Source organism: Lepidochelys olivacea, assembly GCF_965140295.1.
Source record: "Lepidochelys olivacea isolate rLepOli2 genome assembly, chromosome: 12".
Lineage (NCBI taxonomy): Eukaryota > Metazoa > Chordata > Testudines > Cheloniidae > Lepidochelys > Lepidochelys olivacea.
Window position 1 is genome coordinate 11,243,219 of NC_140422.1, and position 22,047 is coordinate 11,265,265.

The 22,047-nt window shown below is 39.4% G+C and overlaps 1 protein-coding gene across 3 annotated transcripts in view; it reads right to left on the reverse strand.

Annotated features, from left to right (window-relative positions):
- Positions 1–22,047, reverse strand: part of LPCAT2 (lysophosphatidylcholine acyltransferase 2) — a 49,178-nt gene that overhangs the window by 11,985 nt on the left and 15,146 nt on the right. For all 3 annotated transcript variants that reach the window (XM_084644890.1, XM_084644889.1, XM_084644888.1), the window contains 5 exons: positions 14,225–14,259; positions 8,271–8,325; positions 4,113–4,195; positions 3,387–3,512; positions 1,496–1,649 (listed from right to left, as the gene is read on the reverse strand). In XM_084644890.1, coding sequence (XP_084501016.1) covers positions 1,496–1,649; positions 3,387–3,512; positions 4,113–4,195; positions 8,271–8,325; positions 14,225–14,259 — 453 coding nt within the window. The remainder of the gene's footprint in view (positions 1–1,495; positions 1,650–3,386; positions 3,513–4,112; positions 4,196–8,270; positions 8,326–14,224; positions 14,260–22,047) is intronic.

Genomic DNA, 22,047 nt, shown 5'->3' on the forward strand with positions numbered 1-22,047 from the left:
GTGGCTACAAATTTGGGTGAGGCTCAAGTCAGTGACCTGGAGCTGAGAGTTCTCAAAACCCATTTCCCTTCTTTCCCCAGACAGCTGTGTTCTTGCATGCAAGTTGAATATTTTGAAATAAAAAAAAAAAAAAAAGGTAGGCAGGAAGAACAGGGTGTTGATGAGATGATTGAGCCAGACTTACATGAGCCTCAGCATTAAGCTTGCTATCCTAAGTCAAAGAGCTGGGATTTTAAGCATAGCCGATTTCATTTGGGGCAAGTGGATAGAGTTTTCAGTAAGAATAAAAAAAACCAACTATTCTACTGCTCTAGGACCCTGCTTCATGAAGCCGTACATTAATCTGGTAATCAGCACCACACTGTAAGCATGGAGAGTGATCCTCAAATGACTACAGCTGACTCAGCATACGGGAAAGTCCCAGCTTGGGGAAAAGAAGGGCCTTAGCCAATAGTTTCCTAGAGAGAGAGAGAGACACCCTATGGTCATTACTGAACAGCTGGGATTAAATAGGGTCTATGGCGATGAAATATTCACATACGCCTGTAGGTCAGGCACTTTCAGTACAGTCAGCGTTTTAAAAAGAAGAAGAAATTGGACCCTTCACTTTCTGCTGATGAATTCATTCAGACCTGGAGAATCTCACAACAAGTCTTGTCAGTGCTATATGGCACAATTCCTTGATAGGGAAGTTTACTAAAAGCAGGACCAGGAAAAACATGCAGAGTTTGCGAAACTCCCAAAATAAAATGTGAACAACAGATCCTGGAGTTCTTGCAGCATACCATGCTGACTACATAGCACACAGTGCATAATGGCAACCTTTCAAATTACAGCATGTTTTCACGAGCACGGACGTGCACTTCTATTACACGTACTGGGCTCACCCAGTTACCTGCAGCCTTACAATCCTGTCAATTTATAATGGCATTGCCTGGCTGTAATGGAGCACAGAATTTGACCCACTGAGGTAGGCAAAGTGAATCAATTAATCAATGTCTGACAAACTCCAAGTTGTTGCCATCTGATGGATGCTCAGTGGCCTATGTGAAAAGACGGAATCCAGTTGATAGGTTCACAGATACATTCAAATACTCATCACATCTAGCACCTTTGCTGAACAGGAAGGTCAGGTGTAGAATGAGCATGAGAACTGGGACAGTCCTTTATCCACAGATGTTGTCTTATCCCCTCCAGGCCAGGTTTTGGGCCCTATGGCACAATTTGCATGTTGTGCTGTACCTGTTCTAGGGACTAACCAGAGGACTTCATGTTGCAGGGATGGCATCTGACAAGCAACAGATTAACCTAAAAACTTTTATTGCTAAAAAAAATGTAGAAAGGCAGCCACTGGTTTCTCTAGTCTATAGGATTTTGGTTGGCAATTTACTCCTTTAGTGAGCTGGACTTACGCTTGCAAATATCTTTAGGGAAAATGATTCTTAAGAGAATGTTACTAAGACACCTTATTTCAGTCAGTGCCATAAATCCTTACCCTATCGAAGAGTAGGAACAGCTCTTTGAGAGCATCTGAGACAGGCAGCTTCAAATGCTCGGCAAACTCCTCCATTCCAATTCTTCCCCCTTTGGAGGCATTTGCAATAGCAGCAAATGTATTCAGTTGATCTCGGATAGGATCCCATTTTAGACTATAAGAATCAGAAGGAGACATAATTAACTTCTGTACAGCAGGGCTCAAGAGAGACGGAGTTTTAGTAGCAAGAGAGTGACTGCAGTTTCCACAGCAGAAAACTGGATAGCATGGAGTATGTCGTGCACTGAAAAGGTTGTGCTTTCAATGTGCAATACTGCATACTGAATCAGCGTTTAACAAAACCCCTGAAAAGTACTGTTTTTTATTAAAGCTAATTCTGTGCTTAGGTATCTCAGCACTCACTGCACAGAAGATGAGAGTTTTCAGAAGCATAGGCAACATCCAGCAACAGAACTAAAGACAACGTTTCATGGCCTTAAATTTGAATCCACCCAGCCCTCAATGTTTCATGTCACAGCATTAGCTCCCAAATAGGAGAGGGCACCTTTTAGCTGCAACTAACCTGCTAGCTGAGTAATGATGTAACATCTAGTGCACCCCAGAACACATCTCATTCAGTCAGGAGAAGGGACAGCACCCTATCCCCAACACAAGAAGTGTGGTCCCATGATTTGGGTGGTAGGCAGCACTTGGGAGATGCAGGTTCAATTTCCTTCTCTGGTACAAATTTCCTATGTGACTCTGGGGCAGTCACTTGGGCTCTCTGTGCCTCAGCATCCCACCTGTGAAATGGGGATAATAGTACTTCCCTACCTCACAGGTACATTAAAGATTGTGAGGTGCTTAGATACTACTGTAGCAGGGGGCTATTTAACTAAAGTAGGCAGATTCTTACTTCCTCACACAGGCACATAGTCCAAGGCATAATTTAGCCCCAGAGGGCCCTTTCCTTCTCTAATTTCTATAGAGATTATATTACTTTTCAAATCCTAAAATACATTACGTAAGATCAAATAATCAACCAGGCAATTTGTCCTCTGTTCATAGAATCATAGAACTGGAAGGGACCTCGAAGGTTCTCTGCACTCATGGCAGGACTAAATATTATTTAGACCATTCCTGACAGGTGTTTGTCTAACCTGCTCTTAAAAATCTCCAGTGATGGAGATTCCACAACCTCCCTAGACAATTTATTCCAGTGCTTAACCAGTCTGACAGTTAGGAAGTTTTTCCTAATGTCCAACCTAAACAATTTAAGCCCATTGCTTCTTGTCCTATCCTCAGAGGTTAAAGAACAATTCTTCTCCCTCCTCCTTGTAACAGCCTTTTATGTACTTGAAAACATATGTCCCCTTTCAGTCTTCTCTTTTCCAGACTAAACTAACCCAATTTTTTCAATCTTCCCTCATAGGTCATGTTTTCTAGACCTTTAATCATTTTTGTTGCTCTTCCCTGAACTTTCTCCAATTTGTCCACATCTTTCCTGAAATGTGGCACCCAGAACTGGACACAATACTCCAGTTGAGGCCTAATCAGCATGGAGTAGAGAGGAAGAATTACTTCTTGTGTCTTGCTTACAACACTCCTGCTAATACATCCCAGAATGATGTTTTCTTTTTTGGCAACAGTGTTACACTGTTGACTCATACTTACCTTGTGGTCCACTATAACCACCAGATCCCTTTCTGCAGTACTCCTTCCTAGGCAGTCATTTCCCATTTTGTATGTGTGCAACTGATTGTTCCTTCCCAAGTGGAGTACTTTGCATTTGTCCTTATTGAATTTCACCCTATTTACTTCAGACCAAATATTACTGTTTCTGGAGAACACGACAATGTCTTGTGCAGCTCTGAAGTCATTAAAGAACTCTGAATAGCAAAACCACTCTTACTTCAGTTTCTTGCTGATTTTGGTAAACTCCACCAGGCCTGCTTCCATGGGCAAGGTCAGCTGTCCTGCTGAAATCATAAGTCTGCAGTCTTCAAAAGTATGGTCTGTAACTGGCAAATTCAAAGCCCTGAAATGCAGTAGAAAAGACAAACATCTGAAAGAGATTTTTGAATCTTACTTTTCCCCCCCGCAAAACCTTCCTCGGTGCTGGTCTCAAAAGGTGATACATAGACAAGATGAGAATTTATCCTTTTACCACTTAAGCGGGTCAAATTCTGTTCATAGTTACGCCAGTGCAAATCCACAATCATTACACTGGAGTCAAGACAATTGTTTGAATTTACACTGTTGGAACAGAGCAGAATTAGGCCCATTAATCACAGTACAGAAAACTGAATCCTGTGCCCTTATGTCTTGTCATGCAAATGATTACCCCAGCTTTACACCAATTAAATGCATTATAGTGGAGCACAGAACAATTAAACTTATTACTAGTCAGTAATAATTAGCCAATTTGGCACTGTCTAGTTACAGAGGCTTTTACACCTTATACAATTAATTTAGAGATTCAAATACAAAACCTAGGACTCAGGTGAATCACTGTCAACCACTCCCTGAAATATTTCAGAACTCTAAAACAGTTCAAAATATAGTTGAACCATGGCCAGGCTATATAAGAACAATTCTTGGTAAGCACGTGAGAATTTTTTTTTATATGGATACATACGTTGCCATGATATTACGGACTCTGTTGGCAAAAAGAGAAGGATCCTTTTTCTCTTCCTCAGTAGGAACATGAACAGGTAGAAACTGAAAAATATAATTTATTCAGTAAATCTGCACAGCCACTGATTTATTACTGATAGCGTTTTGCATCATAAAGGAGAAAAAAATATCAGTTAAGCAATTAAGTAATCAGCCACTAGAGGTCTCCATAGCCTTAGAAACAGCTCAGGTTTTTTTACTTACCCAAACAAAACACTACACAGCAGATTATTTGTAGATTTGTGGCTGCTACATGTTGGTTTAGTGAGATCTGTTGTAGCTGCTTTAATATGAAATCCAAAACCAAAGGGGTGAATAGCCTAAAAACACAGTTCTTCATAAAATTAGGAGTTGAGCTCCAGTATTTGGGCCTCAGGGACTGTACGTACACTTTCAAAACTGTGTGCTAAATACCTAGGTACCTAGTTCTATATTACAACTCAAATTCAGTCTATACTAATGCTAATCTTTTGAACGCATATTGATGCTGCAGCTAAATTGTAGAACTTTGAGGACTGGTATTCTATATTTTGTTTTTGGAAAAGGGCAGATGCCCCAACAATAGTGACATGGAGAAATAAATGACTGGAAATCTTTCCAATGAAAATAAAATGATAAATGGTCTTATTTCAGGATAAAGTCAATTTTATAATATATGCTTGCTATTTTTGGAATATGAACAAAATTAATACACAGATAAGATAAGAGGCTGAGCAAACACAAATGAATCTTACAAAGATCTTTTTTAAAATATTTGTCAATAATGATAAAATAAAAAGTTAAATTTGTCAAAACGTCATTATATGACTATCCATTCTTCTGCTCTTTTTCTGTAACAACTGGCGATCAACCTAGAGTTAGATAAAAATTGTGTTCTTTCTTAGGTTTTTTTGTCTTCTGATCCACAGCACTCAGAAATAGGTAGTAAATAGACTGAGAATTAAGTTAGACATATTTGGTTGAGAGAAAATGTCCAGAAGATGGGTTCTGGACCCCAGAATGGGCATTACTAGCAAAAAACGTGAAGTGAGTTGTATGCTACTATTTGAAACAGTTGAGTCGTTATCCACTTTGGGGGCATACATATTCATAAATTTAATGGATTTATTTAACTAATTTGAAGCTGAGTGTTTAAAGACTTACAACTAATTCAAAGTTCCAAATGGAAAATCTGGGTCCTAGGGAAAACAGGTGGTGTGCAGATATCCCTGAAATAGCTTGTGTCCCCGAAATATTGAGTAGATTTATTATGAAATTATAAGAAGGGTTATTGTATTGGAGTAAAAAGAAAAGGAGTACTTGTGGTAATTTATTAGAAAAGTAAGAAGCATTATCAATTATATTCAACTTTCTCAATCACTAGGGCATCTCCAAAAGGTCAGGACTTGGTAACTTAGTTTACAAGTCCATTTTGAACTATTCGCACATCGTCATAAATGTGCATAATTCTACTACCACAATAAAAGTCAGTCTTTATTCTGAGACATCAAATAAAGAAAAAAAATGAGTGAATTTGCATCAGAGTGAACATAATGTCTTTCTTGTTATTAAAAGAGACATCAATGTTTGCCGTTAAGGGTTTCAATAAATGCACTATTAGCATCTGTGATTCTTTATAACAAATCAACAAAGGAGCACAAGGAAAATGGGCTTGGCTTGCATAAATATAGTTGGCTTCCGTATAACGCAAACAGGCAAAAGTTCATTTTCAAAGCAATGTGATGGGAAAGGGATGCATAACTGCTGTTTAATTCAGTGTGATGTTTGCACATAGTCCTGTATATTAATTGAGTAATTTGCCATATAACGGTTTCTGTTACTCATTTGTCATATATTGTTTGTGCTCTCTGTATAAACACAGCGCTAACAGTCAGAGTTTTCTTTTGCAGTTTGGTGAGCCGTCTCCTTCCTGATGCCTGTGTGCAGTAATGCACTGGCTTACTGCCTGCGAGCACGTCTTTTCAAGTGGCTGTAACAACCAACCACTGACTCCCCGCTAAAGGAGTGCTCTCAAATGGCAGGTGTTCAAGAGGCAGAGGTCTACGCTTCTGGCATTGAAGGTCCTAGAGCTGATCCTTGAGGACAACCATACACTTTGTTCTCAGTCCGATACCCCCCCTGCCCATTATTAAGTTAACTCCTCCTCCCCAACGTGTCCTGAGTGAAACAGTGGGTAACTCTCTTGGGCTAACAAAGCAAAGCACTGACATCCTCTGCTGTCACAGTTATTCACACTATGCAGGCACTCAAGTAGGATGAAGTCAGAACACATTTGAACAATCCAAAAATGTGAACCAAAGACATGATTAATCTACATAAGCCTGCTCGTTTGGGTCTCAGGTCCTTGTATGAAGGAGCAAGCTTACTCTTCACCAGCTGCGACTACACCTCTACCTCCTCCAAAGGCAATGGTGATGTTTGAGGCTCACTGCATGTGACTTGCCCATAACCACACACACTCAGGAGAAGGACTTGATTTAATTTCTCCCATCTGTGACTGGGGCTAGCACAACTACTTTCCAGGTGATGATGAATAAATACTCTCTTCTAGTCAGAAATTCCTGAGCACTGCAGAGGGAAATTCCAGCCCTGCAAGATAAAATCCTTTTAAACTCACTCAAGTAATGAAAATACCTCCCTGACCTATTTTTGGCCTTCTCCCTCCCTCCTATGCTATTTACCATGTATATCTTTTGCAATAAGTCTGCCTATCAGATTCTAAGCTTAACTGTTTCACGTTCAAAATATACAATTCAGTGGAATATGTTCATGATATGTTCTTAAAATACAACTGGTACATTGCTGTGCATCTCTGCACAGAAATATATGGAAGCTCATGGTGATGTCTAATTTATTTTAATTCATTTATTAATTCAATTTCTTTCTCTCCTGAGGGGAGATGCAGACAGTAAAATGCTTCATGTCTAATTTTTATAACTTTAAAATTTGAGGGCAGATTTGTTTTATTACAGGTGCACTAGCATTAAATTCTGAGACAGCAAGAGTCCTTTTTAAAAAAATACACAGAACATTAACTATTTTCTTTCTTTACATGTCTAATAAAGACATTTATTCAAATGAGTTATTCTTGTGTAAAACCACAGTAATTGAAAGGAGAATCAGGCCCACAGTATTTGCATACACATATAAAATAGGTATGCTGTATTTTCTTTTGCATTACACAGCAATTCATGCATATTAATACCAACAAGGGAACTTGCTAAGTCACATCAACTCCTGGGAGACCCATGGCTAAGTCTTAAATTTTGAAAATAAACAGACAGAGACTGTATTCCACCCAAATCAACTTTGTTCTTCTATTTAACAAGTATAATTCAGCTTACAATATTTGTTAGTACTTCCTGGTATATTATTAAGTGTTGTGTAGAATCCTTTGCCAAAGTAATTTAGCTGTAATGAGATAGCCCCTCACTATTACACTTGGTTAGTAAGTCTCTGCTCGGAAGTGAGTGATCCATTTTTGTGTTCATCAAGATCTGAGACATGCATATATTTTTCTCTCTCTTATCAGATACAACTGTTTGTACCATACACGTTAATAAAGTTAAGAGTAAGCAATAAGACAACAGGTTCATTAGACAAGGTACGCTCTTTTTTGAGAATGAAAACACTCAGTTTAGTCACTGAATTCTTTAAAAGTATTTAGCACTGAGCTATAGGGAAGTATTAGCGTAAACACGTTACACAGATCACATGACAACTGCCGCGTGACGAAGTCGGTATAGATAGCATTCTACTGCCACTCCAGGGTGGCAGTGAGGGAGAACAAGTTATTTTGTAATTCAACCTGTTCAGTCTTTACAAGAACAGTGAGTCCAAATGTTTGTGAACAATGGTATTTAATTGTGATTTTATAACAAATACCCTTTCGACCCTTCCACATATGGGCTCTTGTCAAATTAAAAGACTTGTCAGCACGGGCAGCAGATTCAGAGCTGTACCTACCATGTTTCCCTGTCAGGTGAGCTAATCTATTAAGACAAGAACTGCACTTTTTTCCAAAAGACATTTGTTTACTGGTAGATATTGATAAAAAAAATACAGGAACAATAGGTTTATCAAAAAAATCCAAACTTAATAACGTTTCTCCAATTCTTACCTCAATTTCTATCCTGGTGAACAGCTGGCAAAAAGTCATCACACAAAGTTGTTTGCTGGGGAGGGGGGAAAAAGATTTATTTTTTTTTAAAAAGTAATCTACTTTCAGCTGACTTGCAAATACCTTTTGTTAACATTTTTCAGTGTCTATTTTTGGCAATAATCTCTATATGCCCTGAGCTGAGCTTTCTTGAGATGCTGCCTTAGGTTTTCTTCCTCGTAGCGCTGGTTCCTGCTCCTATTAAAGTTAGTATTTATGCTGCAAGTTCTTTGGAGCAGAGAACATGTTACACTTTCTAGTGCCATATGCATTTACAGCACTATATATGTAGTTATCACACACATTCACCGTGCTTTATATAAAGTTGAGAGTTCACATCTTGCTAGCAATTATTTTGTTTTTTTGTAAAAACGTGGCTGAAGATGCATTAGGGGACACAGCGAATCATGACTTGATGACTTTCTGGAAGATGATATTCAAACCCAACCTGTTTGGCTCATTACAGAAGTAACTGGTCTGTGTCATGCAGGAAGGCAGATTAGATGATCTAACAGTTCCTTCTGCACTTAATCTATGAATTTGTAAGCGGTGAAGTTTAGTGGCTTGACAAACAGGAAATCCTGAGTTTTAGCCTTGGCTCTGGCTCTTACACCCTGTATGAGCTTCATCTCTGTGTGTTTGTTCTCCCATATGAAAAATGAGGCTACTACCTATTGACTTCCCTCCCAGGAGCAGAGGGAGGACTGGTTAAGATTTTACAGGTATGTGGATTTTTCACATTTCCAGTACCATCTAAATGCTAACCATTATTATAACAAGAAACCACCAGTGCACTTTGGGTCTTGAATGCTTTAAAAGGCAGTATGAAGTTTTAACACGGGGGAAGTTGGGAAATGAGGTACAGTTAACCACTTCCACATTTGACTGCAAAAATGTTCATTCTGTTAGCACTTTCAAGCTGAAAGAGAGAAGCATTTACTTGTAACCTTAAATAAAGGCAAATTCTACAGACAACTTTATTCTGTTTGGGAAGAGTTTTCTGAGAAGGACGGGGAGAGAGAAGAGGTGGTGGAGTGGGAGGGCCAGCTGGACCTTTCTTATGAATTTTAAACAGCTGACTTGAATTTATAAAACAATTTTAGGCTCCTATCCCACAAGTTAAAAGAGTGACACAAAAGGTCACTCCCTGGTCACTCAATAACAGACCTAACAGTGGCAATTCTTCAACAACAAAAACTTCAAAAACAGACTCCAACGTGAAACTGCAGAACTGGAATTAATTTGAAACCTGGACACCATCAGATTAGGTCTGAATAAAGACTGGGAGTGGCTGGGTCATTACAAAACCTAAACCTAATTTCCCCAATACTAATTTCCCCCTACTGTTAGTCACACCTTCTTGTCAACTGTCTGAAATGGGCCACTCTCATTACCACTTCAAAAGTTATTCTTCCTCCCTTGGTATCCTGCTGTCAATTGAATTGTCTCGTTAGACTGACCTCACACTTAATAAGGCAACTCACATCTTTTCATGTATTTATACCTGCTCCTGTATTTTCCACTCCATGCATCTGATGAAGTGGGTTCTAGCCCACGAAAGCTTATGCCCTAATAAATGTGTTAGTCTCTAAGGTGCCACAAGGACTCCTTGTTGTTTTGCTGATACAGACTAACATGGCTACCCCTCTGAAAGAAAAGGAGTGAGTGAAAGCAGAATGTGGGTGGACAGGTTTCAGGAGGGGCCAAGAAGTGCTCTACCAAATGCATGCCAGCGCTGTAAGATGCAATCGATTAGCTCTTTTATTAGACCTTCCTCCACTATTTCCAGATTGAGTAACAAGGGAGACATTATTCAGGATATAATGAAATTTCATTCAAGGGCCTACAGAGTCTAAATCACCCCTTCGCCTCTGCTCTCATTTCCCGCTATTCTTCCCCATTCACCCCCACCCCTGCTTTTCCCCAATCGTCTTCCCTTCATCCTCTCCTCTCAAAGTCTGCTTCAGTCCTTCAGTCATGTTTCCACCAGTGCTCATATCTACTCTGGCAAATCTTAAGTTCTTTGGTCACATCCTAATGTTTGTGCCATCATAAGGGTTTGTGCCAGCAAGAGAAGTGAGAGCAACTAACAGAGGAACACAGTATGGGAAGCAGAAGAAAGAGTCTTGCTACATAGAGCTAGTCATTCTCCCATACTCTCTGGTTTACTAATTGGCCCCCATGGAGGGAGGTTTTTTTTAATGCTATTATCAGTCTAAAGAGGTTTCCTTTCTAGTTTAAAAAAATGTCATATTTGAGTAAGGAGTGCAGCTTTAAAAGGTTTGATTACATTTTCAGTTATTCAAGTATTAAATCTAGGTTTTCAGTTTTACCTCTGTGTTTACACCCACCTATGCCATTTCACGTTGTCCTTTTAAAAAAGAAAGTAATATTCTATTAAAACAAGAAGGAGTCCGGTGACACCTTAAAGAATAACAGATTTGTTTGGGCATAAGCTTTCATGGGTTAAAAAACCCCACTACTTCAGATGCATAGAGTGAAAATTACAGATGCAGGCATAAATATACTGACACATGTAAGAGAACTCCCTTCTCTTCAAGTGGAGAACCAGTGTTAACAAGGCCAATTCAGTCAGGGTGGATGTTGTCCACTCCCAATAATTGATGAGGAGGTGTCAATACCAAGAGAGGGAAAATTGCTTTTGTAGTGAGCCAGCCACTCCCAGTCCCTGTTCAAGCCCAAATTAATGGTGTTAAATTTGCAAATGAACTGCAGCTCTGCAGTTTCTCTTTGAACTCACCTCGTCATCAATTATTGGGAGTGGAGCATATCCACCAACTGAATTGGCCTTGTTAACACTGGTTCTCCATTTGTGAGGTAACTCCCTTCTCTTCATGTGTCAGTATATTTATGCCTGCATCTGTAATTTTCACTCCCTGCATCTGAAGAAGTGCGTTTTTTTAACCCACGAAAGCTTATGCCCAAATAAATCTGTTAGTCTTTAAGGTGCCACCAGATTCCTCGTTGTTTTTGTGGACGCATGCTAACACGGCTACCCCTCTGATACTTAATATCCTATTAGTTTATCCTCATGTTCCTTTTAAAACTCCATTCAGTTCATTTACTTATGCTTTTGTTAAATAAGTTCTGGGCTTTTCCATGTGTATTGTGCAATTGTGTGCCCAGATATACAATTCTGGCAGATCCCATTAGCACCCATTTGTTTCCAGCATTTTCTTTTAAATGTATTTGGAAAATTCTTTTTTAGCATCATCCCTTCCTAGGACACGTGAAATAATTGGCTTAAGAAATGACTTGATGGATATGGTCTAATTACAAGGATCTAGAATAATTTTGTATAGAAGAGATGCTCTGGAACAAAGGGAAAGCACACTGTTGATGTTGACATTAGTCAAACTGAATGGGAAGTAAGATTTTGAGGATTCAGTTCTTGAAGTCCCTTTGCAGACTGCCTGTTTACAATATCCCAATCTTTTCACCTATTTCTCTGATAAATCTGACCCATACTTTTCATTAATCTTAATATTCTGGTGTGCCCACGACTGTGACATCCAAGGTGTCACTCTTCAAATGCAACTTGTTTCTTAAGGCAAGAAAAATAATGCTTAGCCCTAAATCCAGGGCCAGGAAGAGGAAAAGATGATCGATGTAACTGCGGTAACACTCCTTTCATTCAAAGTGGTTCAGAAATTGAGTCTCAAGTAATCTGCATGAAAGTGAAGACTGTTCTTCTTGTAAAGTGTCTGTTTTATTGTTCTTGAATACAGTTCTTAAGTTTATGGGGAAGAAAGGGCAGTTTCTTGAGTGACTCAAGCCACTTGAGGTAATACAAACCCATCCACTGTATTTATTATTTTTATTACCTTAGCATCTAAGTAATAAACTAAGATAAAAAAAAATACCTGTATGCAATAAGGCTCATGTAAAAATCACACACATTCAAAGCCTATAAAAAAAATCTACATTCCATCCTTCCAACAGCAAATCCAGTATGCGATTATATGAACAAAACCAAGGATTTTCACAGGACCAACTCACACCGAAGACAGTGGTTGCCTGGGACTATTAAAATTTAAAAAAAAATCAGGACACTTGCTTAGGAGTGTTTATAGGAACCTGTTTTTGAAAATCTTGGCCTTAAATCTTAGCTGCTATTAAGAAAATTCTACTTTCTCTATTCGACTTTCAAAAAAGAAAATCTTTATCATGTACAAGTTGTGTGAATGGAATTTTCTGGAACCAGTGTCCAGGCTGGACAAAACATTAGAGGAAATTCCTTCATTAGCTATGAGAAGAACTAGATCTTCAACTGGTAAGACTGCATCAAATATGTAAATACTAGAATCAGCCAATGACAGAGGGCACCATGACTAAAATGTTCCTAAAATATACTTAAGTATAGTTCTCCTTGGTTATTTCATGTAAATGTGGAAAGAAATTCTATACTACATTGGAATTTTAATGCATTTTCATTTCAGTACTACTATATAATTATAAGAATTTTACAAAACTATACACAATGTTTCTACTGAGGTTTTATAAATAAAATATATGACATCAAATATTTAAGCTTTAATACGCTCAATTGCATGAGCTCAATTTAGAATCATTCTTATTAGAAAGCCACCTTCGTTAAGCTATTGACCTTTGTTGGCCTCTGAGGGTGTCCCTTGAAGAGTTTTCACTTTTAGTATCTGAAATCAAAGAGATCTCTCTTCACTGGAATCTCCTAAAGCTAAAGGCACTCTTGTTTAATTGTGCAAGATGAAAAGTACTGTAAGGGTCTGAATATAGAAAGAACGTCTCTCTGTATCTGATGGAGGAGAGGAAGAGATGTTTGCTATGTCCTGGCCTCTTTATCTACTGTATGTTGGGGTGAAACTTCAAGTCAGACAGAGAAATGAGTATGCTGGAGGTTAAAATGGCACCAAAGAAGATAAAAATAAAGTAAGTTGCTGATGCCTGTGATTTTTCAGTAGTGACAGTCCAAAAGAAAAAGGAAACAAACTTTAAGAATTTCACTTCCATGTCTGCTTCATTGTAACACGTGAAAAAAACAAAAGCAAGGAGAAGACTAACCAAATCAACTTTTGACAATATGCAGTTATTTAACTGCAACATTTTTCTCTTCTATAACAGTTATTATTCTAGTGTTACAAGCAACCAGAAAATCCAGAATTGAACTTTTTTTTTACTATCTGTGGGAACCATTCGGATCTAACTACATTGCAAAAGTCTGTAAGCAGTCAAGCCTTAGACTATTCACTGGACACTCTACTGCAGGGGCAGAAGCTTTGCATTTATAAAATTTAATGCTAGAATAACTGGAAAGAATTATTCGAGAAATGTTACGAATGCAATGCACCTGCAGCTACACATACAATAGGGCTCGGTTTTCCTCCACTTTCACTCTTTGCACACCAGCTTAAAACTCCTGACTTCACTGGAGTGACTCCAGATTGAGACCAGTATAAGCAAGAGGATCCTCAGGGTCATATAACTGGAAAATGACAGATCCTTATAGGACAGAAAAATAAAACAAGTACAAAATTTGCTGCCATAATAATACCTAGCTCTTTTTATCAGTAGATCTCAAAGCTCTTTACAAAGAAAATTATCCCCTTTTTAATAGATGGGGAGACTGAGGCACAGAGAGAGTAAGTTATTTGCCCAAAGTCATCCAGCAAACCAGTGGCAGGGTCAGGAACAGACCCAGGTGTCTTGAACACCAGTTTAGTGCTCTATCTACTAAAAGATTAAACATTGGAGCCTCTCACATAATGTCAGTGTGACCCCCCAAATACATGCCATTAGAAGAAGAAACCAAGAAATGTGTTCCTGTGGACTTAACAGGGCTGGTTTGCTCATTGCCAGTGTATTTATTAATGGGAGAAGTTCCTGTATATGGTTTTTAATACAGTTAGGAAACTTACAATGAATAGCCTTGCCATGTCCAGGTCACAGTATCCTAACAAAAAACAAAAAAACAGAAATGTATGACAAGTCAAGCCAGAGGGGAGAACAGACATGATACAACAGAAAATTATAAGCATACAATTGTGAAGCAGAGGATGTTTTACTGTCTTATTAAAAAAGAAAAGAACGTTAATGTGACCGGAATCCTTAGCCTTATAAATATCTTCACCAGCTGCATTTTTGTCATATGAAAAAGGAAACAAGTGTGCCAAGAGAAAAGATTGAACCCATGCATTAGTTTGCCCACGCAATTTTGTACTGACTGATGTTTTACATCACCTAGATTCTTACTGAGCTCCCATTAAAAGACTTCACTGGGAGTTGACATGAGCTCTATAAAAGGCCCTAATTATAATCTACTCCTTGTCTTCCAGGAACAGCAGCTTTACAGCGTGGTTTGGTAGTTCTGCTTGAGATCACAGCACTAGCTGTGCCAGAACATCGTTCTAGGGTATACATGGTCTTGCCTAATTCCTGCTTTAGAAAGGAATGCCTTCCATTTATGCAAAACCAATCCTTTATTACTGCTTCACTCCAGTGTTTTAAAGTTGACCTACAAAGGATACCAAAAGGGGAGGGGCGGGGGGAGTTGAGGGGCTTGTGCTACTTTAGGGCCTGAAAGGCTGGGTCAGTTTGTTTGGTTTAATTAAGAACAAATTCTGCTTGTTTTTTCATCATAGAAATGTTAGGAATGTGAAGCCTTGATCTTCTGTGGTTTTGCTGGAGGACCAGTGAGAGGCACTAAGCTCTTATCTCCCTAAAGCAGGGGACACAAATGTGGAATCTTCAACAAATGTTTCATTTATTCTGAAATATTAATCCCTGAGGTCAAACAGATGTTATTTTAAACAGTCTGACGAAGATTATCTTCTCTCACTTAACAGTAGTATTTTTTTATAGGATATTTTTTATACTATTTTTACTCCTTTAGCACGCGTGATCAAATCATTTACACAAGGCTCTCCAGTCATCAAAGGGTCTTCCAGCCTAGACCGGAAGTTGAAGCCAGACAAATTCAGACTGGACATAAGGCGTAAATTTTTGATTGGGCGGGTAATTAACCATCAGAACAATTTACCAAGGGTTGTGGTGGACTTTCCATCACTGACATTTTTGAAATCAAGATTGGATGTTTTTCTAAAAGATCTCCTGTAGGAATTATTTTGGGGAAATTCTATGGCCTGTGTTATACAGATCACACTAGATATTCAGTATGGTCCCTTCTGGCCTTAGAATCTATTAAGGGTTCTATTATTAGAATCTAGACAGCATCGGAATTTCTAGTGTAGAAACATACAGAAATTTTAAAAACAAAAACCACCAACAGTGTATTTCAGGCCTTCTTTATACAGCACAAAGAAGCTAAAGAAAGGCACGAGCCCATATTTTTTTCTTTTCCCAATCATCTTGTATAGAATCAGACCAGGGATAATCACAGCTTAGTTGAAATGATTTTTTTAAATTGTTGTTGCAGGCTGTTCTTATCTTCCCACCATCACATCCGTACTGAGCATGGTTAGAAAGAAAAGGAGCCCTAAACAGAAACAAAATGTGGTGCACATTTACCCTAGTTCTCATAAATAGAGGATGACTATACTGTAGATTAAAATTTACCAAAACCATGCTCTAAAGTGTCCCTAGCCTCTGTTTGCCAGAAGCTGGGAATGGGTGACAGGGGATGGATCACTTGATGATTACCTGTTCTGTTCATTCCCTCTGGGGCACCTGCCATTGGCCACTGTTGGAAGACAGGATACTGGGCGAGATGGACATTGGTCTGACCTAGTATGACCATTCTTATGTACTTTGTAAATCCAAGAAAGGCTAATTTACCTATAGTATTTCACTTTTTAACTCTGTAAAGCTGCTTAATACATTTTCAAACTTCTCATTTATAAGGACACAGATTTACCCTATTAATATTTTATGGACAAGATTGCCAATTTATACCTTATTCTCAACACCCTGAATTTACTGACTGCCTCATTAAACTGCTTTTTATACTTTTAGCTTCCTCCTCCAACTTCCGTACAATGACTGTTGTCTTTAAGGTCATTTCCTCTTTATAAATGATCTGGTGTTTTTTTTAAGTTTTAAAACTCTGTACTAATCTACTTCCATCCATAGATGTCAAAGTGCTTTACAAAACATCACTATCCCCATGCGACAGGTGGGCAGGCTAAGGCAAGGCAAGATGTAGATACATTCAGCATACCAGTGGCAAAGGCAGGAATGGAACTCAGATCTCTGACTTGCTGGCCATTCCCCAAACACAACTAGCCCATGCTTCCCCTCCCTTTATTGCCTGTCCCCTCCTGCCCATTGCCCTTAGAATGATCAAACTCAGCCTGGGATGTGAAAAGTAACTTCCTCTTTTTGCCTCTTCCACATCATCAATTAATAAAAATTCTACAACAGGAATGCAGCTGAATTCCACTGGTGCTGCATGAGGAAGACTAGAACCCTGCTCAATCACTTACAGCTGTATTGGCTCTGCAGGGCTAGCAGGAACAGAAAGGTGTTTGTCGTCAAAGTTCATTGTATCTATACTGTTCCATTATTAAGCAAGGGACTGACAAAACTGTCACACAAGTAAACAGACAAAGGGAGCATTTATATTATAGATGGAGGCAACATTTTTACATCGCTTGATCAAAGCCACTTATGTATTAAAAGCACTCTCCATTAAGATAGCTGCAGTGATCACCTCATGGTATCAATTTCATGCATTTGAAAAAAGACTTTGTCTACCTCTGTATGCCACAGAAGTTACTATAGAAAATACGCTTGTAAGAAGGTACAAACTGATTCAAAATAACAAGGTCTGACCATATGTTCAATTGGGTTATGGCCTTCTTGCCTGTTTTTTCCCTTTTGACCTCGTTTGCCGAACCTTGCTGTGATAAAATACTGGAATCTTAACAGAAGAGAACACCAGCAGAATTTTTGATGTACTTTGGGGAAATCTGAGATTCAAGAGGCGGACACTGTGGCTTGGCAGAAAACTTCCAACTTCCGCTATAATCAAACTACTTTTGCTTACTGTTTTACTTAAGCTGCATCTAAAACCAAAGAGACCAGCTACCAGGGATTTCACAGCCCGAGTAGCAACAGCCCAGGTTTGATGCTAAAAAGACCCTGGCTTCTTACATTAGCTCTCAAATGCTACACAAGTGATTCCCATTCCTGGGTCTCTGAAGGAGGATTCTGCTTTGAAACACTGTGGGAATGAGAAGTACTTGTGGCACCTTAGAGTAACAAATTTGTTAGTCTCTAAAGTGCCACAAGTACTCCTCATTCTTTTTGCTGCTACAGACTAACACAGCTGCCACTCTGAAAACTGTGGGAATGAACTGGGTACCTGATCAATTGTGTATGGAACAACACGACTGGAGGAATTAAGGAACACAAACATATTTGGACAGCCTTGTGAACAAATATGGCAATTTCCTGCAATACCCTGGAGAAACATTATAGGATGAAGTTAAACCTTACTGAATCAAGTTTAAGAATAAGAGTAGTTCATTGCATTAAAAATGCAAACACTGATGTACTATTGTGGGATTGTATCTAATGTCTCTGGGGGAAGACAGGATTAATGCAAAGCATGGGAAATGTGAGGGGCTTCAAAGGACTATTTGAAACTATTTGAACTTTTAAAGTTAAGTGAGTTTCCAGGAAATCTCTAGGGGGACGTATACAGGCAAATGTGCCCCCTTCAGTTATGCAAGAACTCAGCCTTTTGAAGCTTCGCCCTGAGGAGGACACCCATGGTCTACAAATTGCCTATTCCCAGATCAAAGACCCAAACTGCACACAGCAATGACTTACAGATTCATGGGGTGCTTGTTTTGAGCTAACAGCAGCTATGAACTTATGACCACAGCAAACCCTTTGGTGGGGTCTGAAAGACTGTTTTACCTGCCAGAGCCCTTGCTGGAGCTGAGGTGATCTCTGGTAAGCGTATTAGCATGTGTGTAGATTCTTTTATTGTTTTTAATGTACTTTCTCTGTAATACTTTCACCTTAAAGGTGCTTGCTCAAGAAGAGCTGGGTGGTAACTTAACTGTGGGCAATTATGCTGCTTATAGCCCCCGAGGAAGGAAGGCAGAGCAGGCCTGCTGAGGCACTCTGCCTTGCTGGGGAATTCACAGTGTAGGAAGGGATCTGTGCAGCCTGGAAATACCCAGGACAGGAAGGAGAGAGATGCATGTCTCTGCCCAAGAGATGATGGTTGTGGAGCTGGAACCCTGCGAATGGGTGCTCTTGCTGGACTATGAAGGGGGAATACAGATGCAGGTGCCTGCCCTGGACTGTGACAAGCCTCACTAAATAGGTAAAGAAAATACAGCTTCATATGTCCCAGCTATCAACCCACTCAGTGTTGGTCCAACACACTGAGCTGTATTTATAGACGGTTTACACAAAAGCTACTGCAAAGGAAGTTTGGATACTTTGCATGTTACCACAACTGATCAAGATTCTGATGCCTATTGCAAACTACACATCCTTAAATTCAGGACTAAAACCATGCATTGCGTATGCTGCATGAACACATAATGCTGCATTATCAAAACTATTAAAAGGATAAGCACATTTTTAAGATTACTTCTGCTTATCATGAAAAATGATAAAAATGCCTTTTAAATGTGTGACAAGACAAAAAAATTCATATGAATAATCAACCATAGTTTTTCTTCATTACTATATCTTGCAACACCTATTTTATCAACCTATTTTCCAGAGACAGATTCTCAACAAACAAACAAAAAGATGTACTCTACAGATTTTAAACTGTTTAATTATTATTGTGGTTTGTACTGTGGAGCCCTAATCGAAGCCCAGGAGCAAGCTGTGCAAGGCGTTGTACAAACACAAGAGGAAAAAACACCCTACCCCAAGCAGCTTAGAAGCTAAGTAATAACGTATTGCTAACTTGTGAAAGCAAAAACTTGCCAGTTACTTTATACTGTGTAATTTCACTCCCTAAATTCATCTAAGTATCCCCTCTATTAAGTGCAGGAACTTATGGAAGACACGGCTAATAATGAATTGACATTCTCCAAGAAAAAGTTAGCAAGTTTTTAAGAGACTTTTATGCGAGGTCTTACAAGCATTCAATCGACTTCTTTTACTGTCAAACGCCACAACAGAAATGGTGGCATGCTACTTGTCTGGTACCTTCAAGTGGGGAAAACAATTTCTGTAATCTTCCGTGTGTACAGTAACTTCTGTCTCCCACCTGGAATTTCTGCCCCTTCCTGCTGTAACATTTACTTGTGCACCCTTCATTTCCTCCAAACAAAACTACCAAAAAACTGATTTTCCAATCCTCTTATTCTTAATAAAAAACCTATTGTGAACTGCACTGGGCCTTTGCCCCCTAACTTAATTTGAACCTACACACTATGTTGCAATGGGCATGTAATGAAACGTTGGCAACTTCCCTGCGGAAGTCAGCTGAAGGACATCGTTCTACACCCTGTTGCAGTAGTAAAATTACACTCATGTCTAGCATCGTAATCATACGCTTCGCGAGTTAACCGCATGGGAAGAAGGCTTAGAAAAAAAAGGTGGGGGGCGAAAGTTCACCAACACAGGTGTGGGTCCCACTGTGGTAACTGGGGGGAAACACCATCAGAGGAGAGTACTGGCATCTAAGGGCAAGTCTAGGCCACAGTGCTACACTGGCACAGCTGCACCGCTGTAGCGTGCCTGGTGGAGATGTGCTACGCCAACAGGTGAGTGCTCTCCCGTCGGCATAATTACTCCACCTCGGTGGGAAGCGGAAGCTGTGTCGGCAGGAGAACGTATATAGGGCAAAACTTGCATCGCTCGGGGTGGGGGGTGCTTTTTCACGCCCCTGAGCAACGTAAGTTAGGTCGCCTTAAGCAGTAGCATAGACCTGCCCTAAAAGACACAGGACACAAGTGATCCCACTCCCCGGCCCCCACCTCAAAAATGTTTGATCCTTCTGGTGGTGGTGGGGAGAGAAAGAGGGGTGGCACACAGGCAGCAGAAAAACAGGAGTGTACTAGCCTACACCACTGTAAGTTAGGTGTATTACAGCAGTCATAAATTAAGCCTCAGGGAAGACGAGCACATCACCCGGACCACAAATACAAGCACATCTATTTCAGCTTAATTAATTACAATGAAGAGCATTAAATGTCTGCCTTGGGGGTTTTTTGAGCTTACTCAGGGAGAAGAATTGCTCTAACAGCTACAAAAACTTGGAAAGATAGGGTGGTGGAGAGTGGAAGTAAAACTGAATCAGAAGTCCCCAAATTCCCATATGCTAAATGCTTGTAGCTGCCTGCTCGTAAGGAATGAAAGTTACCTTAATTAGCTGTGACAGGTAATGAGAAAAATGTATTTAATTATATGTTTATTTAAGACCAGGGTGATCTCCTGGCCCCACTAAAGTCCATGGCAAAACTTCCATTGATTTTAATAGGGCCAGGATCTTAGCCAAGTCCAATATAGGCCCACTGAAGTCAAAGGGAACCTTTCCAGCGATTTCAGTAAGCTTTGGATCAGGATCTAATTATATTCAGGAGGCCATGGCTTTAGTCAGCTTACTTCCAATCTGATGTAAAACACTTAGCTGTGTAAATATTAAAGGACTTTGTTCTTCCTTCAGTATTCACTCCTGTTGACTTTTGCCACCTTGTCATTGGGGTCTGATGCAGCCACTGCACTGGTGGCATTCTTTTATATGGGACAATTCAGAGGAGGGAGAAAAAATGAAAGAGTGTTTTGGTTTTTTTTATTAAAACATAGAAGTAAGAGCGAAGAGACCAGAATTCTATTCCCAGCTCTGCTACTCACCCCCTATGGGACCTCGGACAAATTGTCTCAGTTTCTTCATCTGTAAACTAGGGGTAACATTTACCCTACCTTCCTCACTCGTGTTGTGAAGGGAAGTTCATTTTTATATATGTACGTTTCTTGAGTTTCTTGGATGCAATGCAAACTATTATTCTTATGTACATGTGAGAAGAGTGGCAGTGATTTTTGCCCCACATATCAGACAGAGGAAGTAGTAGTATGGGAATTACATACGTGAATCGAGGATTAAAAGTATCCTCAAGTTTATCAGCCACATAAGTATTTCAGCAGGCTGGAACCAGATGTGCAATCGAGGACAATTCTTAAAATTCCATGCACGCCTAATAAAAAGGGTTAGTGAGAGGCAGTGCACTCTCTTTATTTGCGGCCTTCTAGTAATTATCTTATGAAACTATTTCAAAGGTTGTTTCTCTTAATGGGTCACAATTGGTCTCCCCCCCACATTACTGTGAAAGATACATAACCAGAAGTTGGCATGCAGCTTTACAGAACACAGATAAAACACGGTTTCTGTCGCAAAGCTAATCAAGTTATGACATATTACAATTAATTTAACGAGTGTGAAATGACAAAAAGGAAAGCAGAGTTTATTATTCTAAATAATTTAATTGGGCCGGCGGCATAACATAACTGCACTGGAGGAGGACATAAGCGTTTCTTATGGTAAATTTATTTGTATCTGCTAGAATATGGAAAAAGTGTATTAAAAACAATTGGGTTGTTGTTTTCAATTTTTTACAAGACATTGCAAAACCAAATACTAATACTGAAGCGCTAAACGGGACATTTCCAAAGCACATGCTACACTGGTTGCTTCAATATTAGGAAGAATGTAGTAAGCTCATTTGTATTTGGAAAACGTATGTAGAAGTATGAAAAGCAAAGACTAAGCACTCCCCAAACAATAAGACGTAGTTTGAGGGAATTG